At 41.3% G+C, this 23,238-nt stretch overlaps 1 protein-coding gene across 1 annotated transcript; it reads right to left on the bottom strand.

The window, feature by feature from the left end:
• Positions 1-1,129: 1,129 nt before the first annotated feature.
• On the bottom strand, positions 1,130-22,861 carry PANX2 (pannexin 2). The gene is made up of 3 exons (XM_065658085.1): positions 22,636-22,861; positions 3,375-4,826; positions 1,130-1,491 (listed from the first exon to the last, which is right to left on the bottom strand). Exons 1-3 carry the CDS (start codon positions 22,859-22,861, stop codon positions 1,130-1,132), a joined length of 2,040 nt encoding a protein of 679 aa, XP_065514157.1.
• Positions 22,862-23,238: the final 377 nt, after the last annotated feature.

Here is a 23,238-nt window from a genome sequence, read left to right as displayed (position 1 = left end):
TATTGAATCGGAATGACAGCACATACTGCAGGATTATTGTCTGCCTGTGCTAGAGCCCAGATCCAGCAAAGGCATTTCAGTGTGTGCTTAGCTTTAGACATACGAGTCGTTTCAGTGACAGCCATGGCCTTAAGTGTTTGCTGAATCAAGGACTAGCCAAGCCTACAGACATAAATTCATATTCTTATTTAACTATGTATTATTTGAAAACAGTTTTGCTGGTTTCATATTTTGTAAGTTATTTTGTGATGACCTTCGTAAGATTTTTCGTATCAGTGAAGCACCCATGAAAGTTTCTAACCTGGTTCATAAATACACTATGAAAAAATAAGCAGCTACAATGACTCTTTTCTACACATTTTGTTAAAAGCAACACCTGGTTTGAAAAGTTATTAAAGTAATTTTTTTCCATGGTAAAATATATTTAAAAAAATAAACTCTTCATTTCATCATCTTCCATCAAACATATAAGCTTGTTGAAGGGCGGGACATACCTCAGGTACTTTCATTTATAAATGCAAGAGATTGAGTGTATCAATCTTTTTGCACTTAAATGCTGGTGGTAGTAAGGCCCTTTCAGCTAAGTCTCCACCAAGCCCAACATTAGTGAGCTAAAGAAACAAACGAACAAAAATTTTGCTTGCATATAACTTTTTCATAATCCTGAATTGAAAAAAATCCTCTCTGCTTAGAAAAAAACTCTTATTTAACTGCTGCCATTAAAAAAGTATACCTCACCTCCACGTTGTTTTAACTTTAATCAGTGATTCTGAATGCAAAGGATTTAAACACTCACTAAAATTACTGTGGCATGCCATCAGACTCTCAAAGTTCATAAATTGTGCTAATCCTAATTTAAATCAGGAAGCTATAGTTTAGAGCTAGAGCTAATGGTTGTCTTCGCGTGAAAGGTCTATTCCCACCAGATTTTCTTTACTCTATTTTGCACATGACTGACAGTGCTCACGATGTCATCCTGAAAGACTGTTTGGCGTTATTACCAGAAGCTATAGTCTGTGTGAAAACTCTCCATGCTCATGCGGTGAATTGCATCGTTGGGGGGACCATGGCCCGCACTGCAGTGGGCTCGGGCCTGGCCACGATGGCACAGCTCTGCAGCCCGGGGTCTTCAGTACTCCACCGAGCTCACGATTGCCATTGGTTCATCAAATGTCGCCAACCTTATCTGCTTTGGGGTAGGGATGGAGAGAATTTCCCCCGTGTCAGGTGGTGAGTGGATACCGTTGTCCATTGTGTTTGAAACTTCCTCCTCGTGATCCTCGTACAGTGTGTTGATGTGCAGCAAAGGGTGGGCTGGGTTGCAGTTCAGTGCAGGTGTCGGCTCGGGCTTGACCTGGTTCAAAGTCATACTGCTGGCAGCAGCAGTTGTGGCTATGTGGTTGTGGTTACATGTGACAAAAGCCCCGGCAGCAGGCACAGTTCTGCATGTCTCGGATGAGTACAGGATCTCGTTTGCAGGATGAGGGGTGTCTAGAAGAAAACCAAAGAGCCAGTTAAAAGATAAACCTTCTCTTATCCTTCCAGTCCATCACACATCAGTGTCCTGAACCAATAAAAGTCACTGGCAGTTTTGCCACTGATTTCAGTGGGAGCAGGAGTGGACCCAAAAACGAATTTTCTTGGGACGCTTTGAGAAATCCAACAGGACTGTTTCAAAACAACAGGCTTGTAAGCTCAGAGAAACAGGACAAACAACAAATGGGTTTTGTAAATCTCGCTCTTTTTTACGCATGCTCATGCTTCCTTATGTGAATGGCATTTTCATAAAATGAACAAAAAAACAACTGAAAAGAACCTTTTACTCTCCTCTACAGTCTGGCAGGTGTTTTATAAATGTTATGATTTAATGTTTTGACAAACATTATGAATGCTGAAATCCACAGGATGGAATACAAAAAGCACTGATATTTTCAATAGGAAAAAATAGTGGTTACACATTGTAAGCCACTTGTCTTTAGAAAGAACTCAGCAATTTGACATTAACTGATGTCTCTTTCCAGAAATTATAAGTGTACCTTACCTGATGGACTGCAATGTAGGTCTAACTCAAAAGCAAAGCTGAAAATTTTTAATGGGAATGGGGAATAACAAAGCCGCAAAACTACAGTAATTATTTTTTGCCCTTAAAATATTCAAGCACTAATTTAGATGAAAGTAATTGAGACCAGAAAACCCCAGTAGTTTTGAGGAGTTGAAATCAGAGCAGGTGACTGGACAAGGAATGCTGTAGAATAGCTCACATGCACAGTGGGGAGTTGGAGGGCTCTAAGGAGCATAAGGATTTGGAAGTGACAGAAACTTTTATACCTCAAATCACTTCTTTGCTGGGCAGTGGGGTGACGGTAGCTGTCAGTCTGTCGAAGCCCAGAGGGAGGTCTTAGCTTGTAATGAGATGAGAGCCGTTGCTTTAAGTACATACAAATCTTTCTGTAACTTCAACTGCATAGTGCTTCTTTCTTATGTCAGTAGCTTACAAAAATAAACAAGAAGATACCTATCTGTCTATCAGTTTATCTACTGATCTATCACTTTTCTCAGTGCTCGCATGGCTTTCCCCATCTCTCTAGTACCTAACAATTATTGATAAAATTGAAACACTCCTTTGAGGTAAGAAAGGGATGGGATTTCCAAGGCACACAATGGGAACTGAGGCACAGAAAGACCATCTCCTGCAAGGCCACACAGGACGGGAATGGCAGAAGTCCTGAATCCCCAACCAGCACCTAGACTTCAGACCATCCATCCTCTGGTCCACATGAGACAAAGGGCAATTTGAAACATGTCTTGCATAAGGAACAATATCAATAATCTGAGTTGTGATTTCCCAGGTCACAAACACATGCCAACCCCTAAGAATTGGTAGTTAATGAGAATTTTTTCTACAGGGAGCTTTAACTGCCATTAGAGCAGTTTTTCACACACTCCTAAGAAGTGGCTGTTACTGGTCAGAGTACTGGCTCGGGAATTGCCCTATGACTTGAAAATAAGGCAGGTTTAAGAAGTGCCAGGTGCTGGTAGAGCATAAAGGGTATCGTGAAGGTCAAACCCTTCTTATTTTCTTGGCAAGGCATGACCACATTCGTAATTGTGAAAATCTGGTTACATTTGAAAAACTACCTGCACTAACAGCCTGCAGGCTGTTTCGTACAGCTCTACCTGCAATAATGCTTATCCTCCATATAACTGATAAAGAGAGACAACCCCTATTTCTGAGGCCTGCAAGCCCTAAGATTATTAGCTATCCCAAAATCTAGTAAGGTAGGTCAAACAGTTCAGATAAGCTTTTAGTTTTTTAATATCGCTACGCAAATGATGGTCTGTGGACCTGGTATGGGCATTATGGCATACTGTACCTTTGAGAGAGGAGGTAACGTGTACTACGACATTCTCTTCCTGGTTTAAAAATCCACCCTCTTGGCTTTTTGACGTAGGCATCGAGGGGAGGGCTTGAATCTCTGGCTTGGGTTTTTTGCTACTAAGTATATACGGATGAACATCCAAGGAAAAGTGCCTTGTGTGTTTTTTTTCACTGCTTGTGCTTGGGATGGCGTTTGGCTCAGGTTTATGAGTGGCCGATTGCTGTGAGGTTTTTGCAGCAGACTCTAACAAAGGAGCGATAAGGCTGTCTGTTGCTGTTTTTCTCCGCACAGGCTTCGGTTTTTCAGGTTTATGGTTTTCAACCTTCATAATGGCTAACTGTTCCTTGAAGGGCTGAGGAAGGGGATTGGTAGTCGGGATCCATTTCATCTTCTTCCTTGGTCTTTTAATGATGAGCTGCTCATTAGCATCAATGTCTGCTGGATCAACACTTGGGTCTATTGTTTGGATCCCTGAGTCACGCATGGTTGGAGTGGCATCGTGATTGGACTGGGCCAACGCTGCAAGCAGCTGGCGTACCACATTGTCGTACATCAGATCGCTTTCATTTGTGATAAAATCCAGGCGGTTCAAAGATTTTATGTGGTCCCGATTCTCATTACAAAACATGGCCAAAATATTGATGTCACAAAACTGGGACTTCTGCCACTGTTTCTTGGTCTTTATTCCAACTTTGTTCAGTTTATCAAATATGAAGTTGGACTTACGAAATATGAAGAGGTGAATTAAGTTGATGAGGATTATCAAGTTCATAAAGCAGAGAAGAACAATGTCCACACCAGCAATAATCCGCTGGAGCTGGACAGATGGCAGTTTGCAGTTCACTCTGATGTGCAATTTGGAGCTGCTCGTTTTGTCTGGAGGCTCTCCTAATGCACACGTGAATTCATTTTGCTTCTGTGTCGCATAGTAGGTAGATAAGTATGTAATTGGTATGATGCTTAAAAAGATGATGAACAAATGTCTCGCAAGATAAAGCTTAGCTAAAAAGTTACTTCGTCCTCTTCTTTCCAGGTATTTCTCAAACAAGTTCTGTTCGGGGCTTTTTTCCTTCTCTGCATTCTCAATGATTTCTCTCTTCTCTCTCTCGGTGATCCCCGGGCCTTTGGACTGAATCTGTTTCTCTATTTTTGGTGCCCGCCCTTCAGCTGCACGGTGGTAGCAGTTATCGATCTCCTGAAGCAAAAAATTAAGCTCTGAAGTCAGTCGGGTGGAGGCCAGAAATTCCCAGCCCAGAGCTGGAATGTACATTATCCCAGCAAAAGCCAGCAGTGCATAAGGTAGGAACTTATGCTCAAACAAGGAGGGCCAGTGGCTGGCATCAACTCCTGGCAAGGCATCTTTTAATTCTGTCCAACAATATCCTCTGGCATACAGGGCTTGATCGCGGGTGAAGTTGTGTGGTGTGTAACAGTATATTGGCTCCTCTGTATAACAGAGAGAAAAGTCACTGCTGTGCATTTAACCTACAAAAGGAGCTCTGGAAAATAAACATTTCAAATGATATCAATTTTATTTTACTGTATCTTTACATGAGCATTAAGCTCTCCATGTCTCATAGACAGCCCAGCCTGCACACATCTTCACGAGCCTCCAGGCAAAACTATTTTCCTGGAAGTTTTAGAATGAATCTGAAAGGCTGATTTTGGTGAAATTTAAGGTTCAACCCAGCTAAATATTCTTCTAAATAGAAAAAAGTTACACGTAGCTGAAGGCAATGTTTTTAATCCTTATTAACAAAGTCTACTCGTTGGATATGGTAGAAAAAATTGAAACTTAAGACACAGAAGCATTCAGTCAGCTGTATCCCACCCAGCTAACACTCTTGAATTTAAGTGTAACTGCCCAGGACAGAATCTGATGTGCTAACTGTATTTATCGCTATGAAAATTTAATTCTACATTTGAAACTGTAACATTGTTTTTTATACAATGTGCAACTAAATGTCATACAGTATTGTGGAAGAAACAAATACTGTGAATCAAGCAAGCAAACAGACAAAGTAATGGAAGAAAAAGTACAGCAAGGATTACTAAATACACAGATAGCGATGCAAATTTTCTTTTAGGACATGTTGAAGCCACAGGCTGCTGGAGGGTGGAAGGGTTTATCAAAAGAAGTAGCACCATACACTTGTCTATTTTAACTGTCCTTCCTAAGCATTTGCTTTTTGTCACCATCAGAGACAAGATACTGGGCTAAAAGGACTTCTGTCTTCACCCAGTAGATATGTTCTTATATAATTATATTTTTCTAGCAATACATTAAAGTAAAACAGAAAAACTTGTGAAAGCTGGAATAAAATTAACTGTTCAAAGAACAACCAATATCAAAACACCCTCTTCAAAGAGGAAGTCCATATTTTCATGTTTTGGCATGTAGAACAAAGGGAATATATTTTACAGGGTTCTGGTATACCTTTAAAAAACTTCCTAAAATGAGACCCATAGGAAGAAGGCATGTTCTCTTGAACTGAGAATCGCTCAAGAACACCCAGCTTGCAGTCTACGATTCAGATCGAGAACAGCTCACTGGAAGAGAGTGGTGGTACTGTTCTCTTAATAATACAAATAATGAAGAGAACAAACAAAATATTATGTAATTTGATAACAATGAATACAATATTAATAATTAATAGGCAGGCAAAACTCCCTAACCCTTTTCGTTTAAGAGAGGACTCCTTACTTGACCACCTACTTCTCATGTGCAAGCAAATCAAAAGCATTTACTAGTTCTTTGGTAAAATGTTGAGGTGTAAACCTCTCCTGTGACCCACAGAGATCTACATGCTGAGGACTGCACAAAAATTGTTTGGACTCTTTTCTAAAAATACAACCAATTTAAACAGAGCTACTAAAATAAATGATGCTACTCAAGACAGCATGTAAAGTGAGTAAGCCCTGCAAATTCTTTAAAATCACTTTTGAAGACTATTTTAAAAGATCTAACTTTAACTTCAGAGGAGAGCTTAAAGCACTCTAATGTTACGCAGCTTCCCATTTAGACTGTGTATTTACAGCCCTGTGTTACATGAAAAATGCTCAGACTCTCTTCTTTTCAGTAATGACATGCCCTCCCAACTCTACCCATGAAGGGATGCATATAAAAAATTACAACTCTTACTATCAAAGTTTTACTGTATGATTTCCAAGGAGACAAAGTAGATTCCTACGTGAAAATGTTCCCATGTGGAAAAAAAAGGGCAAAGAAGCATGGTGTGTTTCTCATAAGCAGAAATATTTTGAATTAGGTGTCCCTAAGCTCAGTAGAACCTGCCAACATGAAACCTAGTTTCCTGCGACACACACGGGTTCCTTTCTCCTAGGTACCAACACCATGAATATTTGGGAAGACAGCAACAACTATTCATATGAATCATCCATAAGGATTATTTTTGGATTCATGTATCGGTTACTACGACCAAATAAACTGTGAACAGGTCTCTTCGGTTCTCTTCACTGAGACCTGAAAGCTAAGGTAACTTCTGCCAAAATAGTACATATAAAACAACAATCAAATGTATGTTCATTTTATAAAATTAAAAAAAAAAAAAGGAAACGAATCAAAATGTCTTAACATTTACATTTATGTTGGGCAGATCATTTAGAGACTAATTCTGCATGCTGTCCAGTGTCACTGCTTCAGTGAAAAAAATCTGAAGAGCTTCATAACTCCAGTTTCATTAGAGGCTGCTTCAAAAATGGGGCTGCCTAGGCTGGTAAAGAAAGCAAGTATCAGTTTACATTTTTTAAACTGCTCCCATTGCCTGGTAAGTCGTGAGAGATCTCTAATTTATTGGGATAGCTGAGCATAGTGTCCCATTCTTATTTAACATTTTGTTAATTTATTGATGCTAGTGTAATATTTTCTTTGCATATTTGTTAAATTGGCATGGCTTTCATTATATGTCATGTAAATCCTAAGACCCTTCAGATAAAACCCAACTCTCAGTGAAGCCAGTGGAGTTTCTTATAACCGACTGAAGTGAGGGCAGTGGGGTTACAATGCAATTTTATTCCAACTGTATCTTCTAATACGTTTGAGCCATACTCCTCATGAGTGAATGCTACTAATTTTGGTAAAGTTACTCCACAGGGGTATTCAGCTTAACCTTCTCAGCACAGGACAATGATTTAAAGCAAAAGACTATTCTAGCTGTCACCTGGAGGAACTTGTCTCTCTTCATTCACAAGAGGCTGCCAAGCAAGACGGCCACTGGATTTGAGTTAGCTTTTGTGAATGCTCCTTCTAAGACGATGGCACCACTTCACCTTGCATTCAGCCTGGCATTTAACACCATGAAGGTGTTTGATCCCACCATAGTAGAGTAACCCCGTTTCTCATCTACTGCAATCTGTGTCTATCAGGAATAAATGAAAAAGAAAAGCACCATGTCAATAACTGATCTTGTTTGTTGTGAAATATGGCATTAGCTGGGTCTTAACATGCAGACCTGATGAGGATGAGGGAGTAACGAGTTGTTCTCACACACACAGCTCACTGTAGCTGTGAGGACCCTACTTAATGCAGTTTCAAGAAGGCACAATAGATTTATGTTTTTATTTTATAGTATCCTCCTGATAGGTAAGTAGCATTAAAAAAAAGGCTGTAACAGTGTTAAAATCATAGCTCTGACACCAGATCATGCAATATAAAAATATGCACTTGCTTTTAACTTTATATTCATAAATACATGAAGTTTCTACTGTTATTCTTATTTCACTCCGAAAAGCCTCAAGCAGTTTAGCAAGTTTCTTTTTCATATAATCACTCCAGCCACCACAAAATGCAGCTTTTCCCAAGACTCTGCAGTTTACTTGCATATGGCGTAACTGTTCAATTGTGTAGGAAAAGACAATAGAGTAAGATGCTGTAAGGAAATTTTTTTAAAAGCTTAGGGGCCATTATTATGGCTGAGTGGATTGGTTGTGTTCTTAATGTCGTGTAGGCGTAAGCCCATAAATATAATCCATCCCTCCACTCTCCTTGACAACTAGATTCTTGTATGCCCAGAAGACAGAAACTCTTACAAAAAAAATCAAGAGCAAGGTCTTCATCTCCAAAATAATTCTTTGCCAGTTCCAAACAATAATGAAAACATGGGCCAGGGTGGACATGTATCTGTGGTTTGCACACATATGCATCCGTATCAAAGGCAAGAAAACTAGTAAGATAACTAACCTGCCATTGTTATTGGTGGCTGGAATACTGAACTCAACTATTTTGCATTGTGATGTGCTTACTGCAAGATTTTTAGTTCTGATGCTCAGAGAAAAATCTCAGTAAGTTTGAAATCTGAATGTCTGACCTGAGTTCCACCTACACAAATGTGTTAACTGCATACCAGACTACTAAGTTCAACACAGTTTCAGATAAAAAAATCACTAGGAATGCCTAAGAAAAAGTCCTGTCTTCAGTAATACTTACCCACATTCCTGGAAAATGTGCCTTTTGAATAATTTTTAAGAGACTAAATAACCCTGTGCCAATGCTGTGCATAAATAATTACTACATTGGGAAAAAGTCCTTGATGTTAATATATCATAAAGTATAATATACTTTACGTTATACCAACTTGAGTATAAAGATGCATATTGGGAAGCTTAGCTTCCTTTTTTTCGATGCTGTTAGATGATCATAGGAGAACTACATCAGATGTTTTCAACAGTCATACATAAATACGTTTTATTCTGCTCACTGTGCATGTAAGTAGCTTCTAGAAGTCCACAAAACTAGTCTTATGGATAGGGTATGAGAGACATCTCACTATATTTTTGGGCATGCAAAGAAGATTTAATAATCAATGCAGAATTGTAATATAATTATGTTATGCCATTTGGAAAATATAAATACTTGACAGCTAAGTTTTTTCACGTGCTTCATTCTGTACCATCTCACCCCATCAGTAGTACTACTAAAATGGAGAAAAATGATTTGCAGGAAGTATTTGGTACAAAGGGCATACTTCAGGGGAATGGAAGAGTGAACATGGTTGCGAGAAGATTGCCAGGGTAGGGAGAGGGATGAAGGGCTCTGCCCAAAAAACTCTTTACAAAGGACCTAAACAGTATGGAAAGGAGTGAAGGCAAAGGAGCCACCGAGTCTGCTGCCTGTTGGTAAAGGCTCCAAGAAATGCCTGTGGGCTTCCTGCAGGCACAGGCTCCCATTCCTGCTGCTCCCAATCCAACATCAGACACCTCCTTTCAGTGGTTCCCCAACCTCCATATACTTCAGCATACATTCAACTGCCCTCTTCAAGAAGCCCTGAATTAAATACTGTCAGGCTGTAAGTGCTAGGCATGAAAATATGTTAGACAAATAAATCCTGCTTAATTTCACACAGGAAACATAATACTGTAAGTTCTGAAATTCCTCAAGCAAGAGGCTCGAGTGCTGAGGTTTGGGGCTAGAACCTCTGAAACTCCCTCCTGCAAAAATGAGTCTCAGATCTGGAAATGGCATTATCAGTGGAAAAGCTGGAAAGAACCTCAAAAGTTACCAAGTCCCATGCCCCACTCAAAGTAGGGTCAAGGTTGATTAGGCTTTTGACATTCTGAAAAACTCCAAAGACAAGGACTACATAAGCTGCCTGTGCAACCTGCTCCCATGGTTGATTGTCCTCAAGGTAACTTGTTTTTTTTGTAGGTCATGTCCAGCAAGAATGGCAGATTCATGCAGGAGTAATTTTTTTCACTTTTGAGAAATGGCCATTTCCAATAATGAATGCAATGGCCAGTTGCACTAGGAACACATTAGCTAAAACATGGCTAGATGGCTACCATTGCAATGCCACCGACTAGAGCTCAGGCCCCAGCCCTGCACCTCAATTGAAGGAAGAGATATCAACAGCACAGTTCACCAAGGAGGCTCTGTGTGTGTGTGTGTATGTTGTGTGTGTGCGTGCAAGCATATGGGTGCGTATTTGCCTATCTATAAAATACAAACCTTGCAAAAAAACCAAGTGAGCTAGCATACAGTACGCAGAAATGACACCGTCAGGAAGACACAGTGAGGCTGGCAGATATGTCTCACTCTGCATTATCTTTGCAAAGTTTTTACGTGTCTTCCTGGGAGAGTGAATTGCATCTAACCCAAACACGTGCCCCTTCAAAATAAAGATAACAATGCCAATCTCTTTGTCTTCAACACTGTAAAAAATTAAGAGCTACTCCTAAAAAGACTTAAGGGCCACGAAGATGATGAAGGGAGTGGAGCATCTCCCTTATGAGGAAAGGCTGAGGGAGCTGGGTCTCTTTAGTTTGGAGGAGACTGAGGGGTGACCTCATTAATGTTTATAAATATATAAAGGGTGGGTGTCACGAGGATGGAGCCAGGTTCTTCTCGGTGACAACCAACAGTAAGACAAGGGGTAATGGGTTCAAGCTGGAACACAAGAGGTTCCACTTCAATTTGAGAAGAAACTTCTTCTCAGTGAGGGTGACAGAACACTGGAACAGGCTGCCCAGGGAGGTTGTAGAGTCTCCTTCTCTGGAGATATTCAAAATCCGCCTGGACGCCTTCCTATGTAACCTCACCTAGGTGTTCCTGCTCTGGCAGGGGGATTGGACTAGATGATCTTTTGAGGTCCCTTCCAATCCCTGACATTCTGTGATTCTGTGACTTCATGCATTGGGCTGTTCCTTTGAAGCCAACAGGATTACTCACAGTGCATAACATTTGGCATGTGCATTGCTCTTTGAAGAACTGATACTGTAGAGGAGTCGATTTCAAGCTTCTAAAATATTATTATGAGCAAAAGTTATTTAAATAAATATGGATGACACATCTCTAATGCTTTTGGTTATTAAAAAGAAAGGAAAATACTAGTAATGTACAGTACATGCCCCTATATAAAAAGGCAAATGACTTCACACCTACTGTATTCCCACTGAAAAAAAGTATATTCACTCAAAGCAAAATATAAACCATAATAATAAATAGTGTATGTCTCCTGTGACCTCTAGCTTTTAGAATTCACTCTGGAAAAAGAAACCACACCTCATTAATCTTCCAACTGAATTGCATGATTTTAGCATTCTAGTGCAATAATTCAGCAATGCAGAAGGAATAGCACAATTTTTTAACAGCAGACAGAAAAAAAAAGAAAAAAAGTATCCCAGTTTTTAGAAGATAGAATTAAAAAAGATGAAAATTCTTGTGCTTGCTACACAAAGGTAAACATGCCTCTTGTGCAAAAAATTCTCTGAGGATCGAGAAGTAAACATTAGCCTGACCCCCATGGCCCTACATTGGGCATAGGCAGAAGTGGTCCTCAGGTGCTGCCAGATCTCCCAGCTCCTGGACAAGCATCTAAACCCTCAGGCTGGAGACCAAGTTAAGCATCAGGTAAGTATACTGGTAAGTATACTTACTGAGTTAGATATACTACAGACTCACCCTGGGCCTAGTGCTTCCTGGCAAGTGGCCTTCTGCCCTCTGAGGAGGGCTGCTAAATCATCCTCACGCTCATGCCCAACCTGCTTATGAAGAAAATCTGGCATTCCAGTCAAGTTCTCTGAAGCACTCCTTGTATGGTCCTCTCCACTTGACTCTAAGGAGAAATTCAGTGTTTAGGTAGAATCTCTGAATCTCCCTGCCCATCAGATACCAGAATACAAGTTTCTAACAGCCACAATAAATGAGAACTCCCTGAATTTGGCAATAAATGCCAGTATTTGACAAGGGTAGTCCTTATCATACTGCTCTCCTTGCACTGTGTCACATACGTGCAAGTAATCAGACACACACGCATCATTCATCTTGGGTACTAAAAGGATTGCACAAGAAAGCAGGTAGCAAACTGTTTATTTTGAGAAACAGAAATAATTTATTTAGTAGTTTTTCAGCATTTTTTAAATGAAAAAGAAGAAATATCCTGGATCCTCTTCTCTCTGGAAAAAAAAACCAAAAACATTCATGTTACTGAAGCTGAAAATGTAGTCTAACGAAGTATAACGTTATCTAAACTGTATATATGTTTTCCATCTCAGTCACACAGTCCACTAGGATTATGTAACTCTCTACTTTGAATGTGATTTTAACAAATGGTGGCTAATACTCAAATCAATTCACAGCCAAAGAAACAATTCCCTTAATTTAACAGGTTTATTTCAACTACTTTATTTAAAGGGTATTTAAAGGTTAGAAATTCATACAGCATGAGGATGGATTCCTGAAATTACTTTGGCGTATCAACTGTAGTCATACAGTCCTATTTAACTCACTGAGTTTACTCATATTAATAAGAAAACATTCATCAAACTAAGCCTTAACTTAGCAAGCTAATTATTAAGAATTATTACTTTTATCAAAACAAAAGGACAATACCTTTACCTTTCTTAGGGAATATTCTTTCCAAATCTGAATATAGGTTCCATGCCCATGAAGTCTTCCTAAGGTATAAATTTCTCCATGATCAACAAGGTAAGGCATAGCCTTTTTTGCCCACTCTCTGAAACCACTTGTCCTGTTTAAGAAAAAAATCTTGAAAAGAAAGTCCCTAAAGAAATGAGACAGGAAACCACTGCTGCTATTAAGTTTTATGGGCCTATACTCTACAAGAATTAGTCATAATGGGTGAGATGTTGATAAGCAGTTTCAAAGACTGACAGGTAACAGGTTCCCCACAGCAGTAACTGCAATGTAAGGGCAGCAGCAGGTGTCCCTGTATTTACAATTAAGGTATTTTTTCCTTGCAAGACTGCTGCTTGAACTGCATATATTTTGGATCTGCAGAATCAGTAAATTAGTAATGCATTTTCCTAGCGTATAGATAAATCTACAGAACTATATATATTCTCTGTATGTAATAAACATCGGCTCTTCTAAAATTAGCTGGTATGCTGAAGTTCACTTACCAGCAATCTGAGGCTTAAAGACCTGTAATGCCTGCCCAGGTTATTCAGGAGAGAAGGATATAATACCTACTCCTGCTTGGATGATATGTTGGAAGTCTGTTGGAGGTTATTCCAGAAATGGCAACGGTTATGCAGAAGGTGCAAAAACACCTAAATGAAATCCCCTAAACTGCTCCTACAGAGGAATGTTTCCTCAATAGTGAGTTACCATCCACTGTGTGACGGCCATGCAGTGTGGTGGTAGTGCCATTGGAAAGAGCTTTTCACCAGGAGCATTTCTTCCTGTGCTCAAGAGAGCTCTGTGAGAACACAGAAAACACCTGGAATGAAATTACAATGCTTGTATTTGTACATAGAGGTGTGTTTCTGTATTATAATATTGCTTCATATTATGTTAAGATTTGAGGGAAGGTTAGATCTGAATTTAAAATGATGTATTCATCAAGATATAGTTAATGAAAATCGGCCATGCAGACAGTCCTAAAAAAGAGATCTGAATAACATTTCCTTCTAAATGTAGTGCTTACATGAGGAGGTGAGTGGGATTTTGGTGATGTACAGATCTTCTGCATAGAAGTAATGTGTGAAAATAAGTGTTTTAATGTTTTCCAAAGATCAAAAAAATATTTTTGGCAGTTAAAAAATTCCCCTCTAGAGATGGAACCCCAAATCAACTGCACAAGCACCCAGACACTATGATAATGTGGACTAGAGTAACACCTAAAGTAAACTGCAAGAACATGTAAATGCCAAAGTGAAATGAATTATGAAAATTCAGTGAAACTGATGATACATAGATAAGGGTGGCCCCTTAAGTCAAGAGTCAAGCGCAAAATACAAACACAAGAAGCAACAGGAACCAGCAGGTCTGTTCTACTGCATTATTGTTATTTAATGACCAGAAATTAAAAAGATGGCTTGTATTAAGTACTTCTTGGCATTAACATAGCATCCAGGAAATTTCATATTAAAAAGAGAAGAAAAATGCCAATAGTTAGCTCATTAGGTAATTATGTTATTTTAATGACATAATATTTAGAACGCAGAGATGGCTGGTCTACTGCTTTTTGGAAAACTGATTCCCCCATGAAGTTTGGTAAAGTGTCAGAACTGTTCTGATCTATCACAAGAGAGGCAGGAGAATCAGCCTCCCAAGGTTCCCAGGGGCTCAGTGTGGAGGTCTGCCCTCCTGAACAGGTCATGGATCCCACAGAAGATAAGGCACCTCACCCTCAAAATGCTGAAATAATTACTTCAGTATATAATCAAAATGCTCCAGAAATAGTCACTGAGCAAGCTCTAAGCTGCAAAAAACACACCATGCATCTCAGCACTGGCTGCATCGCCGCTCTGGTAACTGCATGACAGGTATGGTGCCAGTGAAGAAAAGCAAACAAATCCCCAAAGCCTGCTCTTGTAACGAACTGCTGTGTTTCCCAGTTCAAATGCAAGGGTATAATACAGGCCTGGGACAAAACCCCTGGTGATGGAAATATCCGCACTGATTTCAGTGTTTTTCTAAGAATAAATCCTGTATCATGGGAAACAAATTCAACCTCTACAAGAATCCTGCCAGTCTACTGCGTAATTATTCAGCTTTTGTAATTACACATGTACACCTACCGAAGGTGCCCACTGCAGTCATTTTTAATGCTGACAGAACCCAAGGAGCTCAGTCACGATCTGGATTCTTTTTGAAGAGTTTTGCAGTTCTAAGAAACAGTACAAACTTAGATTTCTTCTAGATCATGGATGCATAATTTCTATCCCATTTATGGAGAAAAAACCTTCAAAATACTTCAAGGTAGCTTTGAAAAACAGTCTTGACCTTACTATTATTTATTCACAAGGTTTCCTCTTGACTAAGATCTATGACTTAAGTAGCTCAAACAAAGATATTTTTGACCATCTGTTCAAATTGTTGAAGTTATCTGAAAGCATGTACTAAGCTAAATCTCATCCACATTTTAGACCTCTTCACATACATGACACTTGGGAAGATGAAGGATTTAATAGGGCAAACAGGGTCATTAAATTTCATATGAAAAAAGGATGATGTGTATGTGTCAATGAAGTTTGAGAAATGGAATTCATGACAGAAAAACATCTGTAGCCGCTAGGAACTGCAGTGGAATGATGACATGCAAGGCTCATGCACCTCCTCAAGATTACCCTTCTATTTAACATTCAGCTGTGTAACTGCAAATATTTAAATGACCAAAACTCATGGAAAGCCAGTTCACATATCTTGTGTGCACCTTGTGTGTGTCAACTGCCCTTACCCGTTGGGAAAAATTCCATCAAGAAGTGCAAACAGCCAGTGGCTGAACTGCAGCCGGCCTGTGGTTGCTTGTGCTATTTCAGTTCTTTTTAAAAAGACATGATTGGAAAGCACTTAAACACAAGCGGTACTGAGACACTCCTTAAATTCTCTTATCACAGCTAATACCACCTCAGAACCAATTTCCGCACTGGTGTTGTCACGTACATAAAGCAATCTGGCCCTGTACTCTTAGCAGCAACAATAATCACTTGGAAAAACATTGTCTTCACTTTCTTACTGTATATAGCTTTAAGTGCAGTTAAAAAGAAAAAACAGCAAAGAAGCTCAAAAGCCATCTAGTAGATAAATCATGTAAGTGAGCATGTGTAAATATGCTGCTCACAACTTGAAACAGAAATACAACTTAGAAAAGCTGACCAGAAATACAAAATAAAACTCCATCTTATCATAAAGAAATCTTCAACATATACTATTTCAAACATGCTGTAGGGTGAAATGCATAAAAAGACATTGAATTCACGCATATAACTGTACTACACAGTGAAGTAAGCATTGCTTATGCAAAATGATTACAAATCAGAAAACATAAAAACTTGAACTGACCCTTCCTTCAGTCATTTCACTTGGTGTCTCCTTCCATTACTTCCTCGTGAGAATTTTCTAGCTGAAAAGTGGTAGAGGGCTGAGCTACGTAACTGCTAAGAGACACAGAAATACAGTATTTACGAGCAACTCTTTGGGATTTTGTAGGTACTGCTTTACAAACCTAGCAAAAAAAAATGCCAAAGCTTGGCTTTTGACTGAAGTATAAAAATCAGCTGGATGACTGTTTTGCTTTATTTTAATAAAGTATTGGTATTCAACAGCTTTGGAGGGAAAAACAAATGTGACTGCAATACAGACAGAATAATTAACTGTGAATAGAAAGCATGAGGCACTATACAAGAGGGATAAGACTTGGTAATCCCTGTAATCTGCCACATCAGTCCTAAAGCTTTTGGAAGTTTGGAAACCAAAATATTTCAATATCCTGAAGGTAACACATAACAGAAACAGCAACATATTCTCCTTTGGGGCCCACCACTCTTTGGTCCATTACACAGAGAACCTTCCAAAGACACTACTGATAGCGTTGCTACTGAACATAGCACAACACTGAACCAGTGTATTTAAACCAATTAGTAAAAACATTAAACAACACAAACAAACTAAGCAGCACATCATGAAAGCCAAGTATCTCCATCTGCTGGACTGTAGAACAGTGTCTTGAAAGTTCAGCAAACACCATGAGATATTTCACTACAAAAGGCTGCTGCCCACTGCCAGCAGCATCATTGCCATTCACAGAGGTAGAATATAGCACTTGCCAGTGAGGACCAGTATTAAGTACTCAAGAGCACCCTACTTGTAGCTGTGGTCTGTGTGTACCAGTTCCATGGTAAAAACCGGGAGGGGAAAGGATGAAAAACACATGAAACACCAAACAGACTCACTTCGAACTGATAAGAAATGTTGCAGTCTAATAATGTTCTGCATTCAGTGCATTTTAGAAAGGAAATGAAAATGGAAAGGTGGTGTATTAAAGGACCAATTCCTTTTTATCTGGATGCATGTCTCCCCAGACTGACCACGCCTTGATAGGAGATACTGAAACATCACCACTAAAAACAACTGCAGAACATTAACACAGACTGTAGCTGGACTAGAACTACATATCTTAAAGCCTTGCCTACTAACTTTTAATTAAAGTTTGGCGGTTTACCATTTTTTCACTAAATATTAATCTAAGGCTAGTCTGCTTCAACATGAAATCACTTTATTTAAAAATAAGTAGATAAAAAATACAAAGAACACCAAGCCCTTTGTTATGGGAAAGTGAACAATCCAGCAGGCTCCAACACAGATAAAATGGAAGGACGAAAGTGACAAACTATATTACAGGCTTACAATTTGCTTCTCCACCAGCTTTTACCTGGTAGAGTCACCTACTCCTACACCGGGACAGGGCAGTACTACGACATCTGAACTCTCCGTTTATATTGGTTGCATTTTACTTCTAGTTTGCCTAGGAATAACTAACTGGTCGAGCTGCTAGGGAATGGAAGTCAGGCTTCTGTATCTTCAGATATGAGAAAGCAAACCTTTAACAAGTCAAATATAAGCACAGACCTTTGCAAATCACTGCATATACATTTGCATGAGTGCTCCAGCAGATGCCCAATAATATTTAGAGTATAATCGGGGTCATGTCCCTGTTCTGAGAGAAATTCAAACACATTGATAGTCATATTTAAATAAAAAATTTAATTCTTATCTTTAAAGCAGTAATTTCCAAATGAAAACAGAGCAAACCGAAATAAGTTCCCTTGGGAGTACCAGCTGTGTGCACTGTTATTCTCAACAAGGTTTCCTTTAGCCTGTGCCAGCTTCTGTAGGCACCTTCACCAGGGCTGAGAGCTCCATGACTCCAGAAAACCAGCTATACTTAAACACAGATCCATCCACTGGGCAAGAGAAACACACCTTCAAAACCTTCCCTATTATCTTCAAGGCAAATTTATGCTGGCCCCTAAATACAAGATGTCCTAGTTTTATATGAAGTCTGTTCTTGGGTGAATTTTAGAAAGATAAACAATATTCCTTCTTCTCTTGTGAGTACTTATGTGGACCTTATTTGTGTGGGGTAGCTATTGCTCCTAAATGACTTTATGACAATCTTATGCCCAGTAAAAATACGGCACATGGATTTATTTTAAATAACTTTCTAGGGCTGTCCTTTCTGGAATCCCACTGGTTTGCTTGAAAAACATTAAAGGAGAATTGGGAGACTCAGAAATGATAATGTAAGAGGTTATCTGAGTGACTTTTTTTACTCTTACGAAAGAAAGTTTGGGAAATGCAAAGAAAGGCTGTATGCATTTCTTTGCAGAGGGGCCAGTGCAAGAATTGTATCTTACTTCATCCAGAGTAAAACCCTGTCCCCACTGAAATCAATAGTCAAACTCTTACTGACTCCTTTGCAGCCTGAATTTAACTCTCAGGAGCATATCCTACTGATGTCCATGTCCCATGCCTTCCCTCTGCAGAGAGCTCAATCTCACCCAAAATGCGATGGCATCTAGTAGTGAAATTTAGAAACAAAATTTTATCTCCAAATAAATGTTGGTTATGTGACAGATTCATTTCTAGGGCCAAAGGAAGACGGCCCATTTTTCCACATTGAGTCAGACTGTGAGGACACTATAAGCATTCAGGGCTGCATAACAAAGAACATGGCTGGCAGGTCGAGGGAGGTGATTCTACCTCTCTATCCTCATGAGACCCCACCTGGAGTATTGCATCCAGCTCTGCAGTCCTCAGTACAAGAATGATCTGCTAGAGAGAGTCTAGAGGAGGCCACAAAAATGATCAGAGGTCTGAAGCACCACCCCAGTGAAGACAGGCTGAGAGAGTCGGGGTTGTTCAGCCTGGAGAAGAGAAGGCTCTGGGAAAACCTTGTAGCTGCCTTCCAGTACCTTAAGAAAGGCTTATAAGGAAGATGGAGAGAGACATTTTACCAGGCCCCATAGTAACAGGACAAGGGGCAATGGCTTTAAACTGAAAGAGGGTAGCTTTAGATTGGACATAGGGAAGAAATTCTTTACCATGAGGGTGGTGGGGCACCGGAACAGGCTGCCCAGAGAAATTGTAGATGTCCCATTCCTGGAAGTGTTCAAGGCCAGGCTGGATGGGGCTTTGAGCAACCTGGTCTAGTGGAAGGTGTCCCTGCCCATGGCAGGGGCATTGGACTAGATGATTTTCAAAGGTCTCTTCCAACCCAAACCATTCTATGATACATATAATAGAAGAAAAGCCCAATACCTCATTTAAAGCCTTTTGTAACACATTAAGTTCAACTGGATTGTGATTTATTCAGAAATTCTGCATAGCACCTACTAAACAATTAGGTCTTGCCTTTTATGGTACTGAAACTGTAATTTGTAATTTAATTTCTCAGATGTGATGTAAAGATCAGAACACTCCAATATGAGGACAAACAAATCACTTACATGAATAGCAAATGCATCAACCTAAACAATGACTTTGTCCATGGCACTAAAACAACATAATTAACTAAATAACTTTATCTTCACCCACAGGCAAAATTCAGTATGCAATATATTATACTACAGACATAATGATTTTTAAGGTGGTTAACTATCATATTTTAAATAAATAACACACACTTTCGCAGTCTTGTGTCGTGGAGCTGAACTCTGCTTTAGTGTGTGCTCCGGGCTTCCTGGGATGCTGAGGTGCCTTCTGCACAGCCCAGGGCAGGACGGCCACGCTGCTCAACCCAGCAGCTCTCGCTGCACTTGCACTGGACTGAACAGTTGCTCTTGACTACCTTTAAGCTACGCTTGATCCCACACACATCAACTCAAAGGTAGATGAGAGAGCATACACGTTTTTATTTCCTCTGTGCACTAATCATGCAGACTCATCCAATCCAGAGCAAAAAGTTTTGTAAGAAACCACTGCTTTTTGATCGCTACACTTTTATGTCTCCAGTGTTCCAGCTGTTCCAACAGCTTTACCAACACTGATTAAATAAAACGGGATAGGGTCCAGAAAAGGGGATTGTTCTCAGTTTATGGGTATGATGGCAGCTTTCTGTGGCTCGCACTAGATAACATTAATGGAATTCAGAATAATGATAAGCATCAGTTTTTATTTCCTATCCTCATGCATGCACACGAGGGTCCAAAGCAAAGGTTGAGAAGGTACTATGATATTTACAGCCAAGGAGGTTGCAGGAACCTTATTCAATTTTGTCAGCAAAGTTTGCACTCTCATACATATTATTTAAATTGCACACAAGGAGCAGTATCCAAAGGAAGCAAACAGATTTTTTTAAAGATAAACGGCAGTGTATGGGTGAAACATAATACAAACTGCAGAACCAGTAATAAGCACGTACCCAGCTGGACTATCGTCATTACCATCGTCAGTGTCTCTGGACAAGCTTGACTTAGTAAAGAAGTCTGAGTACACACCGTTTTGGCAACAGAGTAACACCTGATTCAGGTCACGTTAAAATTAATAGGAGTTTTGCTCTTGAGCTGTAGAAGCAGAATTGAATCCACTAATCCTGAGCTCTTCAACTCCACTCCAAACCCAAAACTATTCAGTTTCATCAGATCCTTACAATGTTCCTATACAATCTCCTGTATCTTTAATTTTCTTTTCCTTCTCATTTTTCTAACTGCAGACCATATGAACAAACACATGACATCACATGACAGAAAAGTGGTGTCCCGCATTTTTCCAAAGACATAAGGGTGTTTTCTGAGTTGCCTTGTAAGCTTTGTCCTGGCAGGACACAATAGGTTACTGTCCTATATCTTACTGGGTCAAAGGAGCATACATGATCTGTCAGCAGTCACAAAGGATACTACTTTGGGTCCTTCTGAAAAACAAATTTGGAACACAACCATCAGCCTAGAGAATAGTCCTCCGCAGCCATAAACTCAAATGTAGAAATTCAGTAGATCCCCTCTCTTCCACGTACTTGTGTGGACCACAGTTCATACTTGCAGAGGGACATCCACTGTACTAATCTGAGTCTCTTAGACTTGAGGCTTCCTCCACAATCTGCAGTCCCGGAGGATTTGTTCATATAGAACAAATTACTGCTGTGTGCACAAGCAGTGAGTCAAAGGACTTTTGCTGGGAAACTCGCACCATGTAAAGGAACAGATGTGAAGGGGCACGACCTTTCCTGCAACCAAGGTTATCTTTAGGCCTGCTGAGGTTCAAACCTGTACATCTCAAACAGTATGAAGGTACACATATAAGTATGCACTCTTGTGAGCTTCTGTAGGATTGCCTTTTTATTAGTTTACTTCTCTTCAAACCAAATAGAGGAAGGGATCCCCAAACGTTCGCACTCTACAGAGGATCACCAAAGGTGACCTTGAATCCTGCCTTTCAGTCGCTATGAAGAGATGCCCTGAGACATGGTCTCTTTGAGATACCTCCAGATGACCACAGAAAAAATGAGGCTCTTCTCATTAACTGAGGCTGTCTTGAGCTATATAATGGTATTTTTCAAAAACTGAGGTAGTTTGAAAAGTTTTAATAATTTAATAATTCAGAAAAATCTCAAGACTCCATTTGCAAGCAGTTATTATTCTAGGTAATTTAACTTTACCTCATAAAAACCCCAAGTCTTATGGATACGTAAGTGCTGGAAGTCAATCCCAAAGCAGTGTGCAAAGCAAGAGCCTGATTCTGGTATGTTTACACTGGCTGAATACAGCCAGTTCCCACCAGCCTCACAAGCTACAGACTGCCAGGTCAGTCCTGTATATTAAAGCGCTAATAAATTCACGTGGATCTTCAGCGTGGAGCTTCAAGGGACCTTAAAAGCAGGCATGCACTGGCAGCTACATTCATCAAGCCTATACTTCAGAAAGTAAAACAATGGTTGCATATGCGCTAATGGCCTGAAAGGTGTCCTAAGTTTACTGGGTCAGTAATTTTCAAGGCTCATTAACACTTGACCTTCCTAGACTGGAAGGACACTGCGCTGCTGGTGATGGGCAATCAAACCAGGCTTTTAAAATTGTCTCTGGTTGCATACGTAGGCCCTTCACTGAAACACATACCAGTGATTTCCAGCACCACAATATGGCAAAGCACAGCGTGCGTGTGTCCCCACACATTGTCTCAGCCTCCATGAAGGCACCTGCCTCTCTCTAGCAGGCCAGTTAAACGCTCATGCTGTAGACACCTGAATCAACATCAGGACAAACGCCTGGAAGTCAGTCAGGGTCCAGCTCAGGACCTGTCCAGGTCCACCTCAAGCAGCACAAAGCCGCACCCCGTGTCACCCACGGTACCTCCCAGCTGCTGCGGGGCAGCGCAGCCCTCCCCGCGCCGCCGCTGCCGGCCGGCCAGCGCCCCGGGGCCGCCCGCCGAGCGCGGGCAGCACGGACCCCTCCCCACCGCCGCCAAGGGCGCTGCCCCGCCCGCCAAGGCGGGAAGGTGAGGGGCGGCGGCCGCCCCGTCAGCGCCAGCGGCCCCGCCCGCCCATCCCGCCGCCCTTACCGGCGAAGTTCTTGGTGAAGACGAGGGTGACGAGGAGGATGGGGATGAGGACAGTGCCGATGGTGACCACGCGGTCGAAGGGCAGCTCCAGCTTCAGCTGGAGGAGCAGAGCCGCCAGCGCGCCCGCCTTGTCATCCTGCTGCCCCGGCAGGATGAGCTCCTTCAGCTTCTCGCCCGCCAGCAGCGCGGTGGCCATGTCGGGGTGGTTATCGATGATGTGTTGCATAAGCGGCGGCGGCGGGCGGCCCCACGCCGCCGGGCCTCCCCGGGGACGGGCGGCGCGCTGCGGCGGGCTGGCTGCGGGCGGCGCCCGCCAGGCCTGCGGGGACAACACCGACAGTGGTCACGGCGGGGCCGCGGCCGCGCTCCTCCGCCGCAGCGGCACCATGTTTGGGCCGGCGGGGCGCTGACCCTGCGGGCCCTGCCGCTACCCCCGGCCTGCCGCCACCCCCGGCCTGCCGCCGGGCCCTGCGCGCAGCTCCCCCGCCGACAGCCCCGCAGGGCCACCTCCCGCCCGCCCCCCGCAGCCCTGGGGAGAGCGGCGCAAACGCGCCGGAATAACGATGCGGCCGGGCACCCGCAACCCCGCGGCAGCTGTGCGGC

Source organism: Caloenas nicobarica, chromosome 1 (genome assembly GCF_036013445.1).
Source record: "Caloenas nicobarica isolate bCalNic1 chromosome 1, bCalNic1.hap1, whole genome shotgun sequence".
Lineage (NCBI taxonomy): Eukaryota > Metazoa > Chordata > Aves > Columbiformes > Columbidae > Caloenas > Caloenas nicobarica.
Note: the sequence above shows the minus strand (reverse complement) of the source record. Positions and strands in the feature narration are given on the sequence as shown.